The sequence below is a fragment of the Propithecus coquereli genome, unplaced genomic scaffold, assembly GCF_000956105.1.
Source record: "Propithecus coquereli isolate 6110/MARCELLA unplaced genomic scaffold, Pcoq_1.0 Scaffold516, whole genome shotgun sequence".
Taxonomy (NCBI): Eukaryota; Metazoa; Chordata; class Mammalia; order Primates; family Indriidae; genus Propithecus; species Propithecus coquereli.
The window spans coordinates 424,046-447,629 of NW_012151019.1; the positions used below are offsets into that span (position 1 = coordinate 424,046).

At 46.5% G+C, this 23,584-nt stretch overlaps 1 protein-coding gene across 1 annotated transcript in view; it reads right to left on the reverse strand.

Annotated features, from left to right (window-relative positions):
• Nucleotides 1–11,313: 11,313 nt before the first annotated feature.
• The window catches only part of FBLN5 (fibulin 5), a 99,876-nt gene continuing 87,605 nt past the window's right edge, over nucleotides 11,314–23,584 (reverse strand). The window contains exons 10-11 of the mRNA XM_012656739.1: nucleotides 20,281–20,476; nucleotides 11,314–12,278 (exon numbers count right to left, since the gene is read on the reverse strand). Of these exons, the coding sequence (XP_012512193.1) occupies nucleotides 12,117–12,278; nucleotides 20,281–20,476 (358 nt within the window). The 3' untranslated portion in view covers nucleotides 11,314–12,116. The remainder of the gene's footprint in view (nucleotides 12,279–20,280; nucleotides 20,477–23,584) is intronic.

Genomic DNA, 23,584 nt, shown 5'->3' on the forward strand with positions numbered 1-23,584 from the left:
TAATAACCCTAATTTAAAATTAGGCTAGAAGTCTGTTCTTAAAACACAGCATGGTTTTGAAATGGAATCAAGCTTAAGTATTCAGAGCTCTAGCTCTAACAAGAGATGGCTAGTCTAAATGAAATGGATTTTTCCAGGCTAAAGGCTACAGCTCACACCCACTCTAAGAAAGCCACGGAGTTTGCAGGAAGGGCATTGCCTGGGGTTTAGGGCAACCTCTATCTCTTAAACACAGATGATCTTGCTTTACTCTGGGCTTTATTTTCCTTATTTCCTACAAAACGTGGAAAGAAAAATACTGCCCCATGGGTCTTAGAAATGTTCAAGCATTAAAAAAATAAAATAAAATAATGAATGCACAACTTTTTAAAGCTCTATACACATAGACACATAGGAGAAGACAGAATACCGAGGAGAAGGAAGAGGAAGTAGATTTGAAGATGGAAAAGACCAAACAAACCGAACAAAGCTTTTAAAGAAGAAAAGCTAAGGATTGATTGTTTTCTGGAGTGTTCCTCAAGGGCAAGACCTCTTGTACTCCTTTAGTGTCTCTCCGAAGTGCCCACGGCAGCATCCAGACACAGGGAACGATCAGGCTAGACTGACTGACAGATGGCAGGTTCCTCGCAACTTCCCCACTCCATGCCCTGAGCATGCTGAGGGGTGGGTGAGGGTAAGGCTGGCACAGCCTCCTCCATTGCCTCTGGTAGGATGAAGACAGGAAGTAGAGAAGAAAGATGTCCTCCCAAAAGGAGGATGGGAATAGCTTTACAAATCCACATCTCCCTTCTGAGAGGGGGCTGCCATTCCCCTGGGGGGGTTTTGACCTGAATGGAGGGCTGGGAGCTGAGTTTGGGAGTTGGAATTTTGTATAATAGGGTACGATGAATTTGAAGTTTGGGGACTTCATAGGAAAAAGGGATGAAAGGAAAGGAGAGCAGGGAAGAGGAGGGATGCATGGTGGAAGAGGGAGCCAGTGGAACAGCAGGGATGGAGAGCCGAAATGCAGATTCCTCTCAGTCCCACCCTCTACTCTCAAATCTTCAGTAAATTTGACTACACGCCCAAATGTGAATGGAGTGTATTTGTTTCCTAGGGCTGCCATAACAATGTACCACAAACTGGGTGGCTTAAAACAACAGGAATTTATGCTGTCACAGTTCTGGAGGCTAGAAGTACAAAATCAAGGTGTCAGGAGGGCTGTGCTCCCTCTGAAGCCTCTGGGCAAGAATCCTCCCTTGCTTCTTCCTAGCTTCTGGTGGCTCCCGGAAGTCCTGGGTGTTCCTTGGCTGATGGCTTTATCACTCCAGCTCTGCCTCTGTCTTCACATGGCCTGGCCTTCTTTCTCTCTGTGTATCTTTATGTGTCCCTTCCTCTTACAAGAACATCAGTCATTGGATTTAGGATTCATCCTATTCTAGTACGACCTCATCTTAACTTGACTAATTACATGGGCAAAAACCAAGGTCACATTCTGATGTTCCAGATGGACATACATTTTGGGAGGACATTATTCAATCCCCTATAGTGTTGTTTCATTTTGTTTTTGTGGAGATCAAGGAAGAGGCAGAGTTTCATGTCAGGGTCAGCTGGCGAGGGCCTATTGGGGGTGGCCACTGTGGTGGTGGAGAAATGGCCTATGAACCAAATGAGTTCAAGCGAAGTTCAGAGATTGGAGCCGGAGGTGACCATGAAAACAAACCCCCCCCTCCACCTCCCGTTGGAGTTTTAGAAACATAGGACGGCTTTGGAATTCCACAGGGCATGGAATGAGGAGTTCATGGCAATATATTCTATATCTCATAGGCCAGGAGACCAGAGCTGACTTCTGGTTTACAAAACAAAGACAAAAGAGGAAGGGGAAACCAGAGAGGTGACAGAGAAGGAAGGACAAGAGGACAAAAGGTGGAGAGATGAATAAGAACGACAGACAAGTTTTTGAAAGGAGACCAAGGACAAAAAAAATCACTAGTTCTTCAGGGGAAGAGTTAAGAACCTGACTAGATAAGTTTGGGAAAAAAAGGAAGGAAGGGAAGGAGGGAGGGATGGTGATACCACATGATACCATGCACATGTAGTCCTCATGTGGTATCACCAATTGCCTCCGCTGTCCCTCAGAGCTGTTCACACTGTGGCTGCTCACTCCTAACCCTAATTAACGCAAATTCCAGAGCGCCACATGAGAACCTTCTCTGCATCACGGATCTGCAGACTGAAGAGGCAGTAGTCCGCTGTCCACTCAAGGCCTCTGAAGTCTTTCCGTCCTTTTCCAATGGCGCATGTTCTGTCTTAACTCTAATTTGCGTTGCCACATACTCTGGCCTCCGTGGCTTCTGCTGTCCCTTGTGGTATCAGAGTTTACCTCACTGAATTCTCGTGAAAGGTCAGGAAAGTGGTCTAAATTAGTGAATGTCCTTCAATACAAAAGGGCAGGGAGAGTCCTATGGATTAAGCAAAAAGCTTTCAGATCACTTGAGACACAAGAAATTAAAATGTCTTCAGATTTGAAAGATTCTGTGGTTTAGAGGAAAGAGTTAGACTAAGAGCCAGACCAAGAGACCTATCTGCCAGTAACTCACCGTGTTACCTGGGGCTGGTCAATAGCCCCCACCCCAGACCTCAGAGTCCCCAGTGTAAACAAGGCAGTTGGTCCTCATGACAGAATGTCTGCATCCTTTCAGCTGTCATGGTCTATAATTCTACATTTTTTTGGAGGCATTATCAATAAAATTTAATGAAAACTATCTCCCTGGTACACCCACAGTGTATTGCCAACGTGAAAATGTTGCAGAAACCACAGTCCCAGTTTGTAGAAAGTGGAGGTGAAATGGGCCTGATTTCAACTCTCTGAAATGCACTGAGAAGGAAAGTGCTGAGGATATACTGAGGGAAATAAGGCCACTTTAGTCCTTCAAGTTGCAGGAACTGTTTGTAAACTAAGTTGTGGCGCAGGTGAATGGCTTGGATATTTGAAATGTTCGAGGTGAACAAAGTCATGGGGCAACTTCTGCTCACTATGACAAGCACTTCCACATCCATTATCTTATTTCTCAAGACAACTCAAAGAAGTGAGTATTATTATCCCCACTTAACAGATGAGAAAAGTGAGGCTCAGAGAACCTAAGTAACTTACTCGGGGTCACAAACTAGTAAGTGGCAGAGTTGGGACCCAAATCCAGGTCTATTCAAGTCCAATCCCAGCATTCCTTCAGCCTCACCAGATCGGCACTATTACACTCAGTTGTTCTGGTTTAATAAAAAAATTCCTGCAAAGAACCAGAGCGGTGCGCAGCACACTTTTCCATCCTCTGGCATAAAGAACAGAAGCATGCTTTTGAATTAAAAGTGATGGCTGCCAGGGACCGGAGCAAAAAATTGTTTTAGCAGGGGATTTTTAAGGAGTCAGTGCCAGAAACAAAGTAGGAGCTTGAAAAATATTCCTGGAGGAGTTGAGTGAATACAGCCGTCAGAGTAAACATTTTCTGCAGGTTACCAAAGAAGGATCTGAGGCTCAGAGAAGCCAAGTGACTTGCCCTAGGTCGCATAGCAGAGAGAACTGGAAAAAGAACCAAAGATGTCTAGACTTCCAGACTAGGGATCTTCCCACTACATCTCCATGATGCCTCTGTCCAGGAGAATTTTTCCTGTATACTTAATTAAATGCACTATGCTTTGGGGAGAAATGAATGCTAACCTCCAACCCAGAACATTTGTTTGCCTAATGAGTTAATTAGCAAATGACTCTGCTGCTTCAGGAAACTAAGAGGTGGCATGGTTAATGCAATTTTCAGTTTTCATCTCAGGCTACGAGTCATTTTTGTTTATCTCAGAATTCTTTCCTCATGTGTTGTATGTGGTGATCATGATCACTGGAGGTGGGAGCCCATCCCTCACTCAGGAAGCGATTGGCTGACTCTTGGTGAGTGGATGAAGAAACACGAGTGTGTCGGTCATGTAGATCAAAGAATGGGTCTTCTACACATGTTCCCGATTAACTGTAACCATCCCGTTCCATATCCCTTCCACTCTCCTGTACACTTTCTAACCCTTGCACATCCTAAACAAACAACAACAAAAAGGAAGCCCAGCCCAGCCAAAACAGAAACAGAAATCAGCCAAAGGAAGAAGAAAACATTCCAGTGACCAGTGAGAGGACTCCAGACATTCAAGCATCCAGACGTGGGCTTTGGTCCGCAATGGCTGCCTGGCCCTGACTTCTCATCCCCAGGGGCCACCTCATCTGCACCCAGCACTCTTCTCACAAGGATCCCAGAGCTCAATCTCTAGCACCAAACTCTCTCCTTCAGTACACACTGCTGACCATCCTCATAATACCTCCACCTGGATGTCTTACAGTCATCTCAAATTCAGCACATTTTATTTGTCCAACTGAGTAATTAAGAGCCATGCATTTCATGGTACATAAATATGACTTCAACAAAAAATTAAAATTAAAAAAAAAACAAACCTAAAAAGAAAATCAACCTCCCCATCTACCAAAACTCCTCCTCCTGAAGTCGTTAGCTCACCTCAGGGTGTCTCTTAGCTCCCTGGGCGTCCACACCCAATAAATCACCAAGACCTACTGATGCCACCTACTACATATCTCCTGAGTCTCTCCCCTTCTCTCCATTTTCTCTGTCAATTCCCATCACCACATTCACTGAAAGGACACCAGCCACCTACTGTGTGCCAGGCACTGTGCTAGCCTGTAAGTCTATGGTGACAAAAATGGTGCCATGAAGGAGTTTGTATTTTAGAACTCCAGGTGGTAACTACAGCACAAAAGCACCGGTGACACAGAAGGGGGATTCACTCTATACGGTGAGGGGGTACGCAGACGGTGGAGGTCAGGGCCAGGTCTGGAAAGCTCCCAGAGCAGCTGACCACTGTTGAAAGACAAACAGGCATTTGCCAAATGGACAAAGAGAAGAAGGCACTCCAGCCAACGGGAAGAACTCAGGCAAGAACAGCTGGAGGGAGTATATAAGACATTCTGGTTTGGGGAGTTTTCTTTGTTTGTTTGTCTGAGAATTTGTTTATAAAGGAGGGTACAGTGGTGGGAGCTGGAGCTGGAAGCAGGCAGGAACCAGATCATGGAAGGCTTTGTCCATTATGTTCAGGAGTTTGAACCTGTGGGCAGAAGGGATGTCAGTAGAGTTTTAAACAAAGAACTAGTCAGCCTGACTCTTCTAATTGAGAGATTAGAGATAATGATCTCTTATGTGAACTGCAGTTATTTTTCTTAACTCCCATCTCCACACCTCCATACACCATTTCCAGAGTGATCTTCCTAAAAACAAGATCATATCCTTTCCCTAATTAAAAAACAAAACAAGACAAAATAAAAACCCTAGCAAAGCTCCCCATAGCACACAGAGCAATTCCCAAACTCTACAGAAAATTGCTTCTGGAGATGTTAATAATTGTTGCAGGGGTCAGGGGGTAAGGGGTAAATAATTTCCTTGCAAAAAAGTTTGATTAACCTTTATACAAAATTAAACAGGTTTCCTTTTCATTGCAGGACTTCTAAGAACCTTTAATTTTCTAAAATCAATTGTGACTGTTTAAAAAGGAGATTCAGGATTCAGATTCCCTAACTTGTTAAAAAAGTGAACTCTTTGATCTTGGAGCCTTGATTGGCATCTTCATGGACTAGCCTTCTTTCTGTGCACTACTGGCCTCCACAATAGAGTCCAACTGAGTGAGGTGAACAGGACCATAAATATTTGCCCTCCACTTCCATTACTCCCTGCCATACACACACCCCTGTTTCCTCTGTTCCAGCTACATTGGTCTTCTTAATGCCCTTCCCTTCTATGTTTGAAGAATTCTTGGTCATCCTTTAAGTCATGGCCACATATCATCTCTACTCTGAAAAAGTCATATCTGGGAGGAGGTTGCAGAGATATAGGTTGATCTGAATAAGAACTACTGTCCATGAAACCACTCTATGTACTATTTGGAAACCATTTGGACGAATAATTCTATACATTTGTGAAGAGTGCTAGACTACATTTTACACAGAAAGTTAAAGGTTATTTGTTATTACCAAAGAGACCCTGGCCTTTTGGAGACTGTGTACTGTCCTGTATTTAAAGGGACTCCAGTTTTTCCCAGTCTCTGTGCTCCAGATTACATGAAGAATAAAAACACCACATCAAGCCACTAGAAGCCATGAGGACTGGGGACAAAGGGAGTGCTGGAAAGATTTTTAATTGTGCATTTCTGGGAAAGAGTGGGGGTAGCCTGGCTCCTAGACAAGGGGTGATCCCAGAATGGAGAGACAGGAGATTGGAAAGAGCCCTGGGAATGGCTCCTCATGAAGAACAGCACAAGGAAGACCCATGCGCACATAATTGGATAAAGATACTTTCTTTTCGAAAGCAGAAACAACAGGATAAGGACAAGAGAAAGGAAGCCGTGGCTTTGCTCAAGAAGGGATGTTCTGGAGATTGGTTCTGTGTGCTTGGAAAAGAAGAAAAGAGAAGTTGGAGGGAGAAGCAGCAAAAATGCATGAACAGCTTTGTCCTTTGTCTCTCTCACTGGACAGGACCTGTCCCTGACTCCTGCTTTCCAACTTGAGGATGGAGACCAGGCACGGGGTGAGGTGGGGGACAGTGCAGAGAAGAAAAGAAGAGGGAGAAGAGAGGAACAAGAAGAAAGGGAAGAGGGAGAGGAGAGGGCAAAGGAGTCTCCATGCTCTACTCAGAAGTCAAGCGGGGATTCAGAGTTTAATCCCGGGAGGAAGAAGAAGAGAGCCAGCTCCCTCTCCATCCTCCTCCTCCTCTTTCTCACCTCAGCCGTCAGCAGGTTTGTTGGTCTTTATTGAAGAATCAGCAAAAGAGTAGAAGGGGGCTAAGGGAAATCTGGTGAGAATTAAGAAGAGCAGCCTCGGGGTGCCTTCCCAAGGCAGAAGCCCACATCTGGAGAGACGGTGTGGCCAGCACAGGCGCTTTGGCTCGGTAGTAGCTGGAAGGAGCTACTTCTTCTCCTCCCTGTAAGTGCTCCAGATGAGGCACCCTGCTCCTTTTTGGTGTGCTTTACTGTCCCAAAATTCTTCCAGTACACCTGGGAGCTCCTCACCACCTATTTGTGAAAAGTCCTGGCTTTTATGTAGAAAAATGATGCCACTAGAATTTTTTTTAATGGTACTGAGGCCCTAAAAAGATAATACATTCCAAAGTTCCAACAAGGAAAAAAAAATAAACACAAGAAGCAAGGGGGTCTAGCTCTCCCCAAATATGTATGAATTCTGAGCTGAAAGGATCCCCTTGACTAACCATGGTTTTACCGAAAGAAGTAGATTGGGATTTTAATAGTGCCTTTGCACAATAAAAATGCAGCCGCGTTATTGGCCCATACAGCTGCTTCTTAGAAAGACTGGCAAGATGTTGTGTGGAAATGCCAGCTTTGGGGTAGAATCCACGAGGTCTTTAAAAATGTGGAACTAGAACAAAACAAAACAAAATAAGACCAAAAAAAAAAAACTGCAGACTACAGCATCACTATGAAAAGCTAAGGTATTTGCAAATATCGTGGCTTGGTTTTAACGATGGCTTTTTTTGGTAAAAGTCTTAAGATGAGGGGAAAGAAAACATTCACAAATATAACAGCAATCCACATTCCCCTTTAGGGATAAATTATGAATGGTGTGTACATTAAAGCTCTGAAAAATTCAAAGCATGTATTTTAAAGTACAGTAGCTGTTTTGAGATACAAGCCAGTTTTGCAAAATCAAATTCATTCTGCGTAGAGGGTTGGAAAGTAAGAATTAGGAAAAGGGATATGTTGAAACCAAAACAATCCTTCCCAAACAAAAATTACTTTTAAATGGAATTAAGCTATCCAATGACTCTCTGTCCCTAAATGAATGTTAATAATTTATCAAATCCTGATAAATAGGTATCATAATAACATTGATGTTTGTATCTATGCACAATTTACCCCACCTTCATTTTTACATTATTGCTCAATAATATAACAAATTCCTGAAAAAAAGTGCTGTTAGTCCCTGCCTGTCGACATGTAATTCCCCTGGATGAGAGAACATCAACAATGGCAATTCAATAAATCATTCCTGTGTTGACACCCATTTTCTCACTTTAATGGTTTATTTCTCTGATGGCTGCTGGCTAAGATCATCGTTAGGAACCATTAGCCAGTCAAAGATTCTAACTGGAGGCTGCCATCCCACCATAAGCTACCAAAGTGACAAATCTTGCCTCTGTGCACTCCTTTGTCCTGGAGCCTCTTGGTTACTTTTTTAAAAACATTCCTTAGTTATGCTCAGGGATTCTAATGACGATATTGGCCATCTGTTAAGAAAAGGGACTAAGAATTTGAGAACAAAAATGGCAGCCCAGGGAACAATCTGTGTATTTGTTTTTAATTGATGAGCATTGGCCAATTCCAAAATAAAGAAGAGCTTTACTAAATATTCACTTTTTTTTAGGAAAGAAAATATTGCATTTCAAAGTACATACAAATTGTATCAGAAAGAAAGAAAATTTTTACCTAACATTTATTGTTTCCTTTAAGTACTGTATATTTCATAATTCAAAGCAAAGTCATCTTATTCTAAATTTCAAACACATGTCTATAGATATATATATCTATATATATATAGATATATAAGAATTTTTGTTGTATAAAATATATACGTGTTAATAATTATTAAAGTCTAACTAAAAATGATTTTTGTTCACACCACTAATACACCTATCACGTTGCATCCCAGTTTGGTCTCATATACTGCATAAACCCTTGGATAAATGTGTTATCAGGGGATTGTCTATCTTGTTCATGTCTCTGAATCCAACAACTGGTTCAAGCGAAGCAGATGCTCCACCAAAGTACATAGACCCCCCTAGACAAAGACCTTTTACAAACAGGATTTCATCTGGCAAGAGGGGAGAAAAGAATAGTTGCTCCTTTGTCATCTCTCTGTGGGTGACCCTCCTGGCTCAGGATGAACAACTTGGGCACATTGAACACCCAGCCCACAAAAATACCTTGAAACCACTGAAAATGAAGTAATCAGACCTCCTTAAATGTTTTCACCATCTGGACAAATAACACCCCAAGGGCCAAGACTGTTACCTAAGAAAATTTCTAAGTGTGTTACCCAAGCCCGAGAGGCAAAAGGTAGGCGGATTTTGTGCCAATTAGAAAGTGTTATGATTGGCAAACCACTGTGAAACTCTGAACTTGCAGTTTAATGGAAATGCTGGCTGTCATCCCCAAAGTACATTTCAAGGAATCACAAAACTTTAGAATCAGAAGCAACTGAATGGAAGTTTTCACCCATGTGGAACTCAGAAGATGAGGTGGTAACACAAGGACTTTTGCAGGTGTCCCAGCTCTGAATGTGCACCCCTTCCACCACAGAGCCCTGCACTCTTCAGGACCTGACGGAGCATTTAGAGCAGGGGTCACTGGACAAGCTCTCAGCCCAGCTCCTGGACGAGGCAAAGCTGACAAAGGACAGGCATGGGGAGCCCAGAAGTCTCAGGGTCCGAGAAACAGCCAACCCCATTAGATTCCACAGCAGAGCACAATGTGGGCATTGAGAGGGCGGGCTTACCCCAGTCTTGGGGAAAAAAAAAAAACAACATCCGATGATTCGCAAGGGAGGGTGAAGCAAACAGCCTTTTGGGTTCTGGGAGCCTCTGGAACTGTTTCCCAAATGTTTTGGGTTTGGCCTTACAGTACACACTTTGCCCCAGGCCATTTTTCCCTTAATTTTCAGGCCCAAGTGTATTTTAAGGTAAATGGATCCCACATGCTTCTGATTCATTTATACTGAACTCATCAGACCATGTTTTGAAAGAGGGATCTGAGGTCCAAGAAGCCCTTTGAGGCTGCGTTTATGAGTCTCCCTGTGCCTTTTTTCTTAGAAGCAGGAAGCCACATTTTGACATGAACAAATATTAATAAATCCCAAGCCCTAGAGACTCCAGTCTGGTTTCAAATGTGGCACCTCTGAAACCGATGGGTCCTCAAATCCCCAAGACAAAGATTCCCTGTCTTCTTTGTCAGAAGTTAAAGGAAACCTTACCCCCATGCGTGTTGAGCCCAGGAGTCAGTGGCTCAGAGCCGCTTGCTGCTAGAGCTGCTCAGCATGTCTAACTCCACATCCGCTGCTGACACCTAAGCCTCCCGACACCGGCACAGGGGCGGGGGCAGGCTCACTGCCACCTTCTGGTCTTTGCTCTTTGTCTTCTGAGCTTTGAAACGGAGCATTCCGAGCCATTTGTTGCTGATGTTATTGTTAGCATCGCTTGAACCTGGCTGAAGGAGCACAGCTGGGCATGGTTTGGATGTGCTTAGTTAGAGAAAAAATAACCACAGCCAAGAGCAAAGTTAGGGATGTGGTGGGTTCAGAAATGCTCTGTGGGTGAGGAAGGTGCACCTGCAGCTGCTAGGACGCTGTGGGGATCTGAATATGCTATTTCCCTCCACTGAAGAACTGGAGTTATTAGGGGTCCATGAAATGCCTACTAACCTAGGGGTCCAGGGCACAGTGTAGGTCTTTAATAAACACACCACCACCAAGTAGAACGGAGCATCCACAGATCAGTCCGAAGACAGCCTCGGCCATCAGGAAGCATACTATTTTCCTGAAGCCTCGGGCCAATTCGTGGGATAGAACATAAAGGCAGCTGTCCCAGCCTGTTCTCCAATCCGTAACTTGCGCTGTTGACTCTCTTTGCCCCTGCCCAGGGTTCTAAGACTTAAAGGAAACCCAGAGTCCCTGATCAGGAAGAGGAACTGAAAGATGTTCTGGGAAAGGTGGCCAGGCCTTGGGCGCCACGTTTGTCCACCTCTGTTTGTAGGGTTTATAACAATGCGTTCTCAACTCTGGCTAGTTATTACAGTTTTTAAAAATCCAGATGGCTGGGCCCTACCTAAGCCCAATGACATCCGAGTCTCCTGGGGCAGGTCCCAGGGAATCAGTCTTTTCTTCAAGGCTCTACTAGTTCTCCTTCGATGCAGCCAGGGTTGAGGACCACTGGCTTAAAGTAACTTGAATACATTCCTGTTCTGCAAGAGTACAGGAAATACTCCACATAGGAGAAGGATTGTTGGTTGTTTTCTAATCAAACAAAACAGGACTCAGGGTTGATGCTCCCCCTAATTTCTCTGCCACCCCCATGTCTCTGCCCCCCACATGCCATCAGTTTGCCTTAGATGATGACCTAGCTCTCTGGAGAGCTTTCCAAGCCAGCACACAATAAAAGGTTTAAACAGAACTAGAACCAACCCCAAATGCTGAATCATCTAAAATGTCAAAATGAACCAAACACAAGATCTCTTCGACTATTTAATCAGTTTGGAGATCTCTGCCTTCCAACCCAGTTGGGTAAGAATTCTAAAGAAAGCAAGATTGAGGGGTCCTCAAAGAAAACATTGGGCTAAAATGGAGAGGAGACTGGATTTGAGAAGACAGAATGTAGCATGTGTTGGAAGGCCTTCTGAAGGAATTCTACCGCTTATTTTTTTTTAAAATACTCAAAATGAACAAGAAAGGATTAAACAGTTATACAAATTTAAGGACAACTAAAACTTCTTTTATGGCTGAAAATACCAGACGTGATTTTGAAATAGACTCTTTAAAAACTCTTAGGTCCTGCTGTGGTTCGTTTCCATCCCGCCTTCGCAGCGCACGAGAGAAGCAATCTAGCTATGCCCAGCGTTCCCCGGGAGCCCGCCGGGCCTTTGCAAAGCAGCGACGCAGTGAGAGAGAGAAGGGAGTGGAAGAGGCGAGAGCAAGCTGTTCACAGTCTTTGGACACAGACTCAGACTCCAGCAAACCTAATCTCTTTTCTTAAAAAAAAAAAATGGAAATAAACTGGAAAATCACTGATAACGTCACATCAGGAGCCAATGAGAATACTTTTCGATAACTGCATCTTAGGAGCCGGGGGTGGCCTTCAGAGTGACAGGTCTGCAATGGTGTAGGTGGGGGTCAGGACATCGGGGCTGACTCCTTGGGGAAACGTTCAGCAGGAAAGGTGCACTGTCTGTCTCGCTCTCGTGATCGCTCTTGTTCCCTCTCTTCTCCTGTCCCTTGGTGCTGGTGAGAGGCAGCATCGGAGGCTCCAGCCCGAGGCTCAGAATGGGTACTGCGACACATATATCCGCAGTCGGATCACGGAGCTGCCTCTAAAGTTGATGACGGTGTTGACAGTGATCATTTCCAAGTCCAGCTGGATGTCCCGGGGCCCTTTGATGGGGCGGGTCATCACCAGGGTGGCGCTGATGGGGCCTGTTTGCTGTGGACAGAACCAGGGACACTAGTTAGAGAATGACTGATGTGAGCCCAAGGCCTGGGTCGTGGCTCTGCAGCATGAACCACGGTGCTCCCCTGCCCACCTCAGTTAAACTGGCATCCCCTTGGTGTCAACTGTACCGCACTCCTCCCCGGGCTTTGCCCACTCTCCACCTGGCTCTTCGCTGCTAACTCTCCAAGTCTCACCTAGAAGGTCACTTCCTAAGAGGAGCCTTCCCTGATTCCCCAATCTAAGTCAGGTCCCCCTGTGACCTCTGCTACTGCACCCTCTACTTTGCATAGGATGGAACGTGTATTACATATTACCACATGTAATTGTCCACACTATCTATTTGGTCCATGTCTGGTGGTCTAGGTCCCCACCAGACCATGAGCTCTGTAAGGACAGGGATCAGGGTCACATTTTTCACCACTGAGTCCACCTAGAACTTAGCATGGTGGCTTGAACACAGTAGGTGTTCAGAAAATGCATCTTGAACAGTCAATGAATCATTGGTCAAACTTCTGCATGACTTAGGGCTGTCACTTCACCTCTCTGGGTCTCATCTCTAGCATGAGAGTTTAGACCAGATTAGTAATTCCCAAACAAAGGCACCAAAAACACCTGGAATGCTTTTTTAAAACTAACGATTCCAGGGGCCCATTCCATGATTTCCTAGTTCAGCACATTTTTGGGTGATGCCTGGGAAAGGTGAAATCTGTTTAAGAGCCCCGCTCTCAACACCCTGGAGTCACTTCCAGCTTTGCCATTCTACGACCCTAACACTGTGGTCCTAATAATTTCATGTGAACTTTCTCCGCCACTGAATCCTTTTCTAAAAACTTCAAGGAGGGCCGGGCGCGGTGGCTCACGCCTATAATCCTAGCTCTCTGGGAGGCCTAGGTGGGCGGATCGTTTGAGCTCAGGAGTTCGAAACCAGCCTGAGCAAGAGCGAGACCCCGTCTCTACTAAAAATGGACAGAAATTAATCAGACAACTAAAAATATATAGAAAAAATTAGCCGGGCATGGTGGCGCATGCCTGTAGTTCCAGCTACTCGGGAGGCTGAGGCAGAAGGATTGCTTGAGCCCAGGAGTTTGAGGTTGCTGTGAGCTAGGATGACGCCATGGCACTCTAGCCCAGGCAACACAGTGAGACTCTGTCTCAAAAAAAAAAAACTTCAAGGAGGTAGGGAGAGAGAACATCATCTGAGCACTCACCCTGTGAGGCACTCTTGTAGCCACCTTTGTGTAAATCTGCTTATTTAATCCTCATAAAAACCCTGAAAGGCCTTGCTATTCAAACTGTGGTCCCTGGTCCAGCAGTATTAGCATCACCGGGAGCTTGTTAGAAATGCAGAATCTCAGGCCTCACCTAAGATCAACTGAGCTGGAATCTGTAGCTGGACACAATCCCCAGGCAATTTGTGTGCACATGAATAACTGACAGGTGCTGATCTAAAGGCACAGGACCCAGGCAGGGGACCTTGGCTGCCCTTGTCTAAGGGTGGTACAAAAGGTATGTCTCATTATTTCCCCATTTTATAGGTAAGCAAATGGAGGTCAAGTGCGATTAAGTAATTGCTTAGGGTGATGCAGCTACTCAGGCAGAGCCAAGGGCTTCCATTCAGGTGTTTCTGTCTGACCCCAAGCCCAGGCCTCTTTCACTGCACTATTAACAGAAGAGACTGACATGTGTTTTGCTGCTTCTCCCTAGCACTGTCCTGAACGCGAGATGCTCGGGGGTCAGGGCAATGGACAGATAGTAGGCATCTGAAGAGGAAACAGCATGAGGGAGAACAAGGACGGGCTGGACAGTGACTTCCCATAACTGCAGAGCCCAGCCCAGATACTGAAAGCAATAGACTCTGCGAAATCCAGGAAGCTGGCTTGTTTAAAGACACACCAAATGTTTTTTCTGTCTTCATAGAGGGAGGGCTCCCCATAAAGTTCTGAACATCCCTAAGAGCTGCCACAGGTATGACAAAGGTGGGGCTGGTAGACAGGTGTGGGCCAGGTGCCGGGACCTCCCCGTCTGCTGGGCTATTAGCAACCTGACAGCCACACAATTTCCTCTTGGCATTGGCTCCTTCTGTTCCCGTCAGCATTCACGTAACTGGCACCTCCTCATGCAGAGGATTGCTCCAACTTCCTCGTGAGCCCTTGCAAAACTTCAGAGCCCTGGGCCAGGACTTCAGAGGGTACAGCCACACAGGAAAATGCCTGTGGCATTTACATATACAAATACCTTGTCAGCTTTCGCTGTTTGCATGAACAAAAGCCGTGAGTTGAGGACTCTGAGCTGTGGGCACCCCTCTGGAGAGAGATCTGCAGAGCCCAAGGTCTGGAAGGGGGAAGGTAGCACATGGAAACTTCCAAGTTGTTCCTTTGGGCTTTCCTGGTAAACGTCTCCAGAGTATGAAAGAATCCTGGACTCTCCCATTTGGAAGTAACCTTAAAAGTTGGCGAGCTCAGTCTTCACCTGGGTCAGCATCCTGAGAAAGGCCTACCCATAAATGCCTGGGAGGGCTCAAGTGCCTGCTGGGGGAGCTGAGGACGGCCACCTCCCACTGCACATTCAACTTTCAGGGCAGAGTCAGGGCATTAATGAAATAGGCCTTCCGAGAGCCCCTGGGCACTGGTGGCCTTGGTGGTCACCGGTGCAAAATGATGAGGAAGAGGAGGATGGTGATGGTGATGGTGGTGATGGTTATGACACTAAGCATTTGCCTACAACCTTTCACACGTCTCTTATTTAATCCTCATAAACCTACACTGTAAGTATGGTAAGGATACTACAGAAGGTCACAAAACTAGCGCATGGCATTAGAATATCTGACTTCAAAACTCATGCTTCAAACCACTGCCCTCTATGACGAGGTCTCAGCACCTCTCCACTTCCTTACCCTCCCGCTGAACTTGACTTGAGAATCACTTTGTGTTGTGTTCCCCGGGCTGTTTGTCACCCTCCCCACTATAGTGTGTGTGGGTTCCTCAAGGGCAGAAGCCACATCCTGCTTGTTTAGGGACTCTCAGTGCCTGACTTGAAGCCACATATATAATGGTGCTAAATAAACGTTGGTGACGCAAGAATGAGTACGAATGACACAGCCAGTGGAGCTGACCACAGTGAGAATCGGCTGCAAACAGCCCACCAGCCATATGTCTTCTTGGCCCTGATCCCACACACTCAGCTTTGTTCTGAGTCAACTTGTGGGATGGCATTTTCTGAATGTGGCAAGCAGCCAGGCTGTGGCAAGTCAGCTTCCCCTGGCCCTGCCATTTGATCCACGTGTGTCATGGAGTAAATGCACTTTGGCACAGTCTGAACCCCATGACCATGCCCCTTCTGGCCCTAATTGTGTCCCTGAACCTCCCAGCCAGAGCCAATCACCAGTCCTCTGCCCAGGGCTCAGTGAGAGAAATAGCCAACAAGGCTGTGAACAGGGCATGTGTGTGTGCGCGTATATGTGTATGCATGTGTGTGTGTGTGTGTGTGTGCACGCGGGTGTGTGTGCTTTGCCTGCTGGGTGAGATGAAGCTCCTTCCAGGGCTTATAATCCAATCAGTGACTCTCAGGGTAGGAAAGCCTGAGTGGCTGTCCAGCCCGAGCTCCCACATGATGATCCAGCCCCCTGGGTAGCATTCCCAACTTTTCCAAGGCCCAGGAGCTCACAGCCTCCTGCCAACAGTAGCAGCAGCAGTAGCAGTGGCAACAGCAGGATCTATACAATAATAACTAACAGTTATTGAATACCTTCTATTGTCACTGAATGTTAAAGTAGACTTTTCTTGTTATCTCAGTTTCTGCTGAGGCCCCAGAGCTGGAAAAATAGGTCAAAATACCCTATAGTCTAAAGAGAAATGCAAGAGCACAGATTTTAGTGCCAGATTGCCCAGGTTCAAGTCTTGCTCTGGTGCTTATTACCTGCGAGACTAGTTGGGCAGGTTGCTTAGCCTCTCGTCTGCAAGGCTGGGATGATAAAACAATCCTATATCATAGGACCGTTGTGAAGATTTAAAAAATTGCTATCTGGAAAGCACCTAGAATAGTGTCTGGCACGTGTCAACCATATATATACGACTCGCTGCTGATGCTTTGAGTGTAGTGATTATTGGGGATACAAGGATGTGTAAAGTGGCGATCTAAAGCCAGATCTGTTTCCCTCGCTCTGTCACCACCTCCAGCCTACATACGTTTCATTAAATGCACTTACCAGCTTCCACCTCAATCAAGAGGGGATTTCAAGAGAACTGTTCAGAGATGTAAGACCCCTTAAGTTCAAGGATGCACAGTGCTACCGGTCTCTCTCCTGGAGAAGTCTAGAGATGAGAGCCCAGAGCTGCTCCACGCCATGGTGAGGAGAGGGGACTGCAGGGGAGCTGACGTTGGTGTCCTGAAAGACCCTTGTGTAAGGTGAGCCTGCCAGGATGCAGTGACATTCCCCCCAGTACCACGACGGAAAGTCTGTGTGGGACACAGTGCCAGAAATAGGGGCAGAGAGGTTTGGGGTGACAATTGGTCAATGACAGGCCCTACTGCCCACGTCAGGGACTGGTCAGGGCCAAGTCCTCAGGCAAAGCTCCAAAAAACCCACAAAAGCATCCTGTGAAAGCAAAAACTTTTGGGTCTCTACCCCAGAGAGTGTGCCAACGCCTGGTTACTATGGCAACGATCGAGGAAGACCCTGGCCCTCCCAACCTCATGCCTGCACCCCTACCCCCACCCCTGGAGGAGCCAGAGCCAGCACTGTCATTGCTGGGAGGCCAAGAAGAGGGCAGTACAAAGGCCAACCACACCCCTTCCCTGCTCTGAAGCAGGGGAAAGGGAGGAACTTTACATTGAACGAGAGGCTGAGAGGCTGACATTTCCATTTAAACCAGCATGGGTTTCCGACATGACAGGAGACGATCCAATAGTAACTGAATGTGTCTGTGAATCCTGTGGGATCAACCTGAGATGTCACCCAGCTGTGCACAGGTTTGAACCAGCAGGGTGGGGAAAATAAAGCACCCCCACCAAAGCCCGCTTGTTTGATAAAAACAGTCATTCTGTGTTCCAGGTGCTGTGCTAAGTAGATGATCTAATCCTAAAGTAAATACTGTTATTATATTCTCTTTACAGATGAGGACACTGAGGCCCAGGAGGTTACATGACCCCAGGTCTGGTAAACTGTAGAATGCAAAGTGAAACAGGTCAGCCTGGCTCCGGAGCCCTTGTTAGCACAACTAGGAGTGGCCTCCCGGGGAGGGTCCTGCAGCTTTGGACAGTTGGGACACCCAAAAGTCCTGCCTTATCTGCTGGTGTCTGTCTTCCTGCCCCCGTGCCTCAAGGCTTCACGGGCCCCCACCCAAGCCCCTTATCTCTTCCCAGGGGTAGCTCTTGGGACCTTTCAAGCCAGCAGCCACCTCCCCCATCCTTAAGTTCCTTCAACCATTCTCGTGCTAGGCCTACCTATGTCCCTTTGTTCCCTCAGCGTCCTGACATCCTCTTCCAAAGAAATACTAAATCATTAGGCCCTTTTCAACATTCTCAGAGAGGGCACAAGCCACGTACAGCTCAAAGCGCTGAGTTTCAAGGGTCTCCAAGTTGCTGCGACGATCTGAGCACTAGAGAAAGTTTCCACGTAGGGGGTCCCCCTCCTGTCTGCTCCACCTGTAGGACAATCCCCTTCCCCGACCATCACTGGGTGCCTCTCGCAAGTCAGCCGCCACAGGGAATGTTTGGGTCTAGGCAGATTTTAGTGGGCGCTATCCCACTAAACACAGGTGGATCAGTGAAATTGTGCCCAGACAAGGCCACCCTCTGCAGATCTTTGCCCTGCTCAGCGGGGAAAAAACCAGTGGCAGATGGTAGCAGTGATGGTATTTTATAATAAGTCCCTAAGAGGGGCATCTTTGCATCCTACTGTTGGGACCCACTGTGTCTGTACAGATGGAGAGGCCAGATGGGAGCATGCCAGTGGCCTGGGCTTATAGCAAGCCCACAGAAGCTTCCCAGATTGGGTTTCTGCTGGACAGCCAGTGCTTATGGGTTTGGGGAAAGGATAGACAACAACACAGCTCCATCTTTTTCACCTTGTGAAAGCTCCTCTACCCTACTCATTCCAGCTTCTTCCAAAGCCCCTTATCCTGCTATGCTGGTCTACAGAACCAAGTCTACACTCCAGATTGTGTTATCACATGTGACCTGGTTCTGTTCGGGTCTTGCCAAAAATACATTACTGAGGATATACCAGTCTCTGGGGCCTTTTCTAATCTGTTCTAACTGCTGCTTGTGAGACTTCCCTGTTTTTAGACCATTCCAGCCCCAGCGGCAAGGATTGAAAGATTGTGCCAAGGTATAGGGAGAGAGGCCCTAGAGAGTTCAGATATGTGGTTCTTTCATTGGCCCTTGGGCTGGTCTCTGATAGAAGCAGGTAAACTTCCATGGGCCTATCCTGTGAGTAGAGCTCCCCACGGTGACCCTGGAGGATCACATGCAGTATCTGCTAGAAATGCAGATTCCTGGGTACAGCAGGCTGAGTAACAGCCCCCAGAGATACTCAGGTCCTAGTCCTTAGAACCTGTAAATGTTACCTTTAAGGAAAAACAGGTTTTGCAGATGTGATCAGGGATCTGGACACAGGGGGATTATCTGGATGGACCCTAAATCTAATCCCAAGTGTCATTATAAGAGGGAGGCAGAGGCAGAGGGAGATTTGATGCACACAGAAGAGAAGGAGGCCATGAGACCACAGAGGCACATGTTGGAGTTACGCAGCCACGGTCAAGAAGTGCTGGCAGCCCCCAGAAGCTAGAAGAAGCAAGGAACAGATTCTCCCCTGGAGCCTCTGGAGGAAGCACAGCCCTGCCAGCACCTTGATTTCAGCTCAGTGAAGCTGATTTCAGGCTTTTGGCTTCTAGAACTATGAGAGAATAAATTTCCATTGTCTTAAGCCACCAAGTTGTGGTATCTGTTACAGCAGCCTCAGGAAACTGGGCCTCACTTATCATCTTCTAAAATAGATTCTCTGGAATCTGCTCTTTGGACAAGCGCCCAAATTCATGCTGAAATGTGAGAGACAATGCTCTAAGCCAGCGGTCTCTAAAGAGGGGTGATCACCCTGGAAGTTGCAGGATATGAAGCTCATAATATAAATGGCACGGTACTACATGTATGCAAGTTACAAAGAAAGGAAATATATTTTAGGATGTGTGCTTTAACACTCTCTACTGATACGGATAATCAGTGCTGACCACTCGACAGACACGTTCTGTGTCTGGGCTGTCTCATGCAGTAGCCACATGTGGTTATTGAGCCCCTGAAGTACGGCTAGTGCCATGGAAGAACTTTTTACTTTTATTTTTTTAATTTTTTTTTTTTTTAAGACTAGTCAAGAGCAGTAGTGAGAAGTGGGGAAAGAGTAGAACAAGGAGTTCGATCTGTGACTGACTCTGAACAATCAATCGAGATAACTCACTACTTTCAGACCAGCCTAATTGTATTTTAAATTTTATTTAATTCATTTAGATTTAAAGAAGCACTACGGCTACTGTGTTGGCCGATGCTGATAAAGCCACTTCCGTGGCCATGCCTTTACATTCGCCGGAACGTAAGCACCACGGGAGCAAGGATTTGGGATGTTTTCTTCACTGCTATTATATAGCTTCAGTTTCTAGAAATGCATCATAGGTACTTAGTAAATATTTGTCAGATGGGTGGGTGGATAAATGGAGACGTGAATGCCTCTCCCACAGAATGTTAGAAGAGACCTAAGACTGCATCTCGGCCTAACTTCTTTCACACATGAGGGTCCCGAGGCTTGCCAGGGAAAAGCAACTTTTGCAAGGCCACACGGAAAACAGTGGAAACCAGGACCTCAGACCACCCCTTCACTCTGCTCTCTTCACACCTGTCCCTCCTGGCTGCACTCTTACCTCTGTCCGTGAAGCATGTTCCTAGGAGAGACAACACAAGGCCACTGATAAAGATGGGGACCCCTGCTCACCCTCCCTCTTCTTACCCGCATGTAGAATTCTCTGCCCTCATTCCCAGATTTGATCTGGAAAATGTAATAGGCCCCGGGGTAGCGGGTCGTCGCTTGCATTTGGAAGATGTCAGCGGGAACGGAACGTCCTGATACCACGTCCATGTCCCGGTACAAGATGGTGAAGGGCTGGTCTCTGCAGCCAGGATTCTCAGCAGGACACATACAGCGGCTGGAAGAGGAGAAATCATGTAAGAACTCAGTAAATCCTTTCCACGTGCTGGCTGTGCCTGCTGCTTCTCTTAAAACACTGAAAATGAGGCCATCCCATTTTTATCATCCAAATGCTGTAACTATAGACTGTCTCTGCTCCTGGCTCTAGTCTAAAAACTCTCCAGCATGTAGGGGAGCTCTCTGTTTCCTAGAGAATGGTCTTTTCTCACCATTCAGACTTTCTGGCTACTAGATAGAGCACAAACCTTAGATCTCTGGTTTTCAGAACACTGGAACATTCTCTAATGCAATTTATATTTGTCATGTATTTAGGCAGCAAAATGTACCAATGGTCACATAGCCCTTCACTTCTTCAGCCATAGACACTCATTAAGAGATTTTAAAAGTGAGAAATTGATATGAGATTGACGTGTCTAGGGGATCATTTTACGTTCTCTATTGCACTTATCTCAGTCTGTGTGGAATACAATTGAATAAACAAGCTCGGAACTTACTATGTACAAGACATTCATTAGACACTTTGGAAATTCAGTGATAAATAAGACCTTGATCTCCAATATTAACAGTTCACCTTCTAATAGGAGAAATAAATAAATCATAGACACAAACATCTCTAATACAAAGCACCTCATCCCCTAAACACCACCTAGGGGTCAGAGTGCACAGTAGGATGAGGACATCTGTTGATAAATGCCTCGGTGGCCAACGCTGGGAGTCAGCGTGGCCGTGTTTCTGCTGCTCTCCCCCCAACTTCCAATCTAGCCACAAAACCTGTTGGTCCTACTTCCAAAGTAGATTCCAAATCCAACCACTCTCACACTCTTGCCATCTCCATTGTCATTGCCAAGGTTGTCCAGGCCACCATCCTCTCTCACCTGGACCTCTGCGATGGCCTCCTAGGGGGTCAGGGTGCCCTTTGTCAAACATAAATCAGATTAGGCCTCTCCACTGCTTAAGACTCTTCAGTGGCCACACATTGTGACTTAAACAAAAACTAAACACCCACTTTAGCCTCTAGGACCCCATGGGGTCTGGCCTCTGTCAAGCTCCCTAACCTCCTCTTAGGCCACTCTCCACTGCACTCACCAGGCTGCAGCAACTCAGGCTTCTTCCATTCCCCGAAGGCATCAAGGTCACTCTTGCCTTAGAGCCTTTGCACATGCTGTTCCCTCTGCTCTTCCACTTTCTATTTAGTTAAAGTCGACTCACCCTGTCATTCCAGCCCAAATGTCATTTCCTCAGAGAAGCCTTTGGACTCTCTAGTCTAGACCAGGTCCAGCCTGCTCTTTCTTGATATGCATTTTCATTCTTCCTGTCGATAGCACCTATCACAATCCATGAGTGTGGATTCATTCGTATGACAATTTGTTTAATGTCTTCCTCCTCCTCTGGACACTAAGCTCCATAAAAGCAAAAATCACAGCACCCAGCACACAACAGGGGCTTGGCTAACATTTAACAAATGAATGAATACAAAGAAGTTTTAAAGTTTCATTTTTTAAGGCCACATCAAAATAGCCAAGTCACGATGTCTCTGGCACCAAAATGACCACATTAAAATGTCACGTGTCACGCAGAAAATCATTGTTTCCTAAAAGAAGTTTGGAGGAGCGAGTGATGGCTCCCAGCCGAAGAGGATGACAAACAGCTGGGAGAGGTGGCATCTGAACCGAAGTCTGGAAGGCGGGCGGCTCCGGCTACATGGCGATGGAAGGAACGCCTTCCATGTGGCAGGAAGTGTGTGCACAAAAGCAGGGAGGCTGCGCATTCTGGAGCATGGGCAGAGGTGAGAGCAAGTCCTGTTCAGGCTGGCAGGAGTGCAGGACACCGGAACAGGACCAGGAGCAGGAAGGGGGCGCCTGGGGTCTGGAGGGACAGAGTCGCCAAGCCTTTTCAGCGTCATGCCAGAGATGTCACTGGTTACACCAGCTCCGTGCTGTGAGTTGAACTGGGCCAGCACCCTGGCCACAGACAGGGGTGGCCTGGAGAAACCCAGAGAGAATGGGGGAGAGAAGCCAGGAAGAGCCGCCTGCAGCTCTGCTCTGCCGCAAAGGGCCCTTGAACCAGGAGTCAGAGCCCTTTCTAAAGGGTTGCTTAGAAGCACAGCTCTTGGGAACAAGTGACAACCTCTCTAAAGGACCCGCTGGTCCCAGCTTTGTCCTCTCTGTTGCCAATTTTTGATCAGAGTGGAAACCATACTGGTAAGCCATGAATTCCTTTCTTAGAGGTTGCGTTCCTTGAGGGCAAGGTGGGTGTGTCTGGTTTAGCCTTTTATCTCCAGTGCTAGGGCCTGGGGCAACTGCTGGGAGAGAGGTGGGCAGCGATGTACGTTCGCTTGTGTGTGTGTGTGTGTGTGTGTGTGTGTGTGTGTGTGTGCGTGTATAGAGGCCAAGGAGGAGCTGAGATGGTTAAATAAAAGCCTAAAAGAGAAGGAAAAGGAGCTCCTAGTTTGCCAGGAACAGAAACCACTGTCCTAGACCATTCACCTTGCAGAAGTTGTCTTCACTTCAATTCTCCCCTCAGCTCTAATATTTGCCATCTGGTGATTTAATCAAATGTTGGCCATGATGATGTCAAGAAACTTGATTAGAGCAAAATAAATACCCTCAGTATTGAGAACTCGCCAGCACCTCACTATTCACAGAGCAGCCCAAGGAAGCGTTCATTCCACCTGGGAGCTTGCCAGAAAGGCAGACTCTCCGGCCCCACCCCGACCCACTGAATCGAAACCAGCACCCTAACAAGATCCCTGGGTGAGTCCTATGTGTGTCACATTTGAGGAGCCCAGCTTTAAAAGACCCTGTGTATCCAGAATAAAGTCATTAAAGGGGAGAGGCGGTTCAAGAGCCCTGACTCTCCTCTTGGCTAGCTTCCTAGAGAAGCTTCGTAAAGCTCTGGTGTGAGTCGGGGAGTAACAGAGAACACTGTGTGTGTGTGTGTGTGTGTGTGTGTGTGTGTGTGTGTGTGTGTGTGTGTGTGTGTGTGTATGTGTTTCTTTCTGAATGTTGTGGTCAAACATTTAGAAAAATACTTCTTTATTGCAGGTAGGGATGTGTTTCAGATCTTATAACTTATAACACAATGTTTTGCACACTTTTTTGACAAC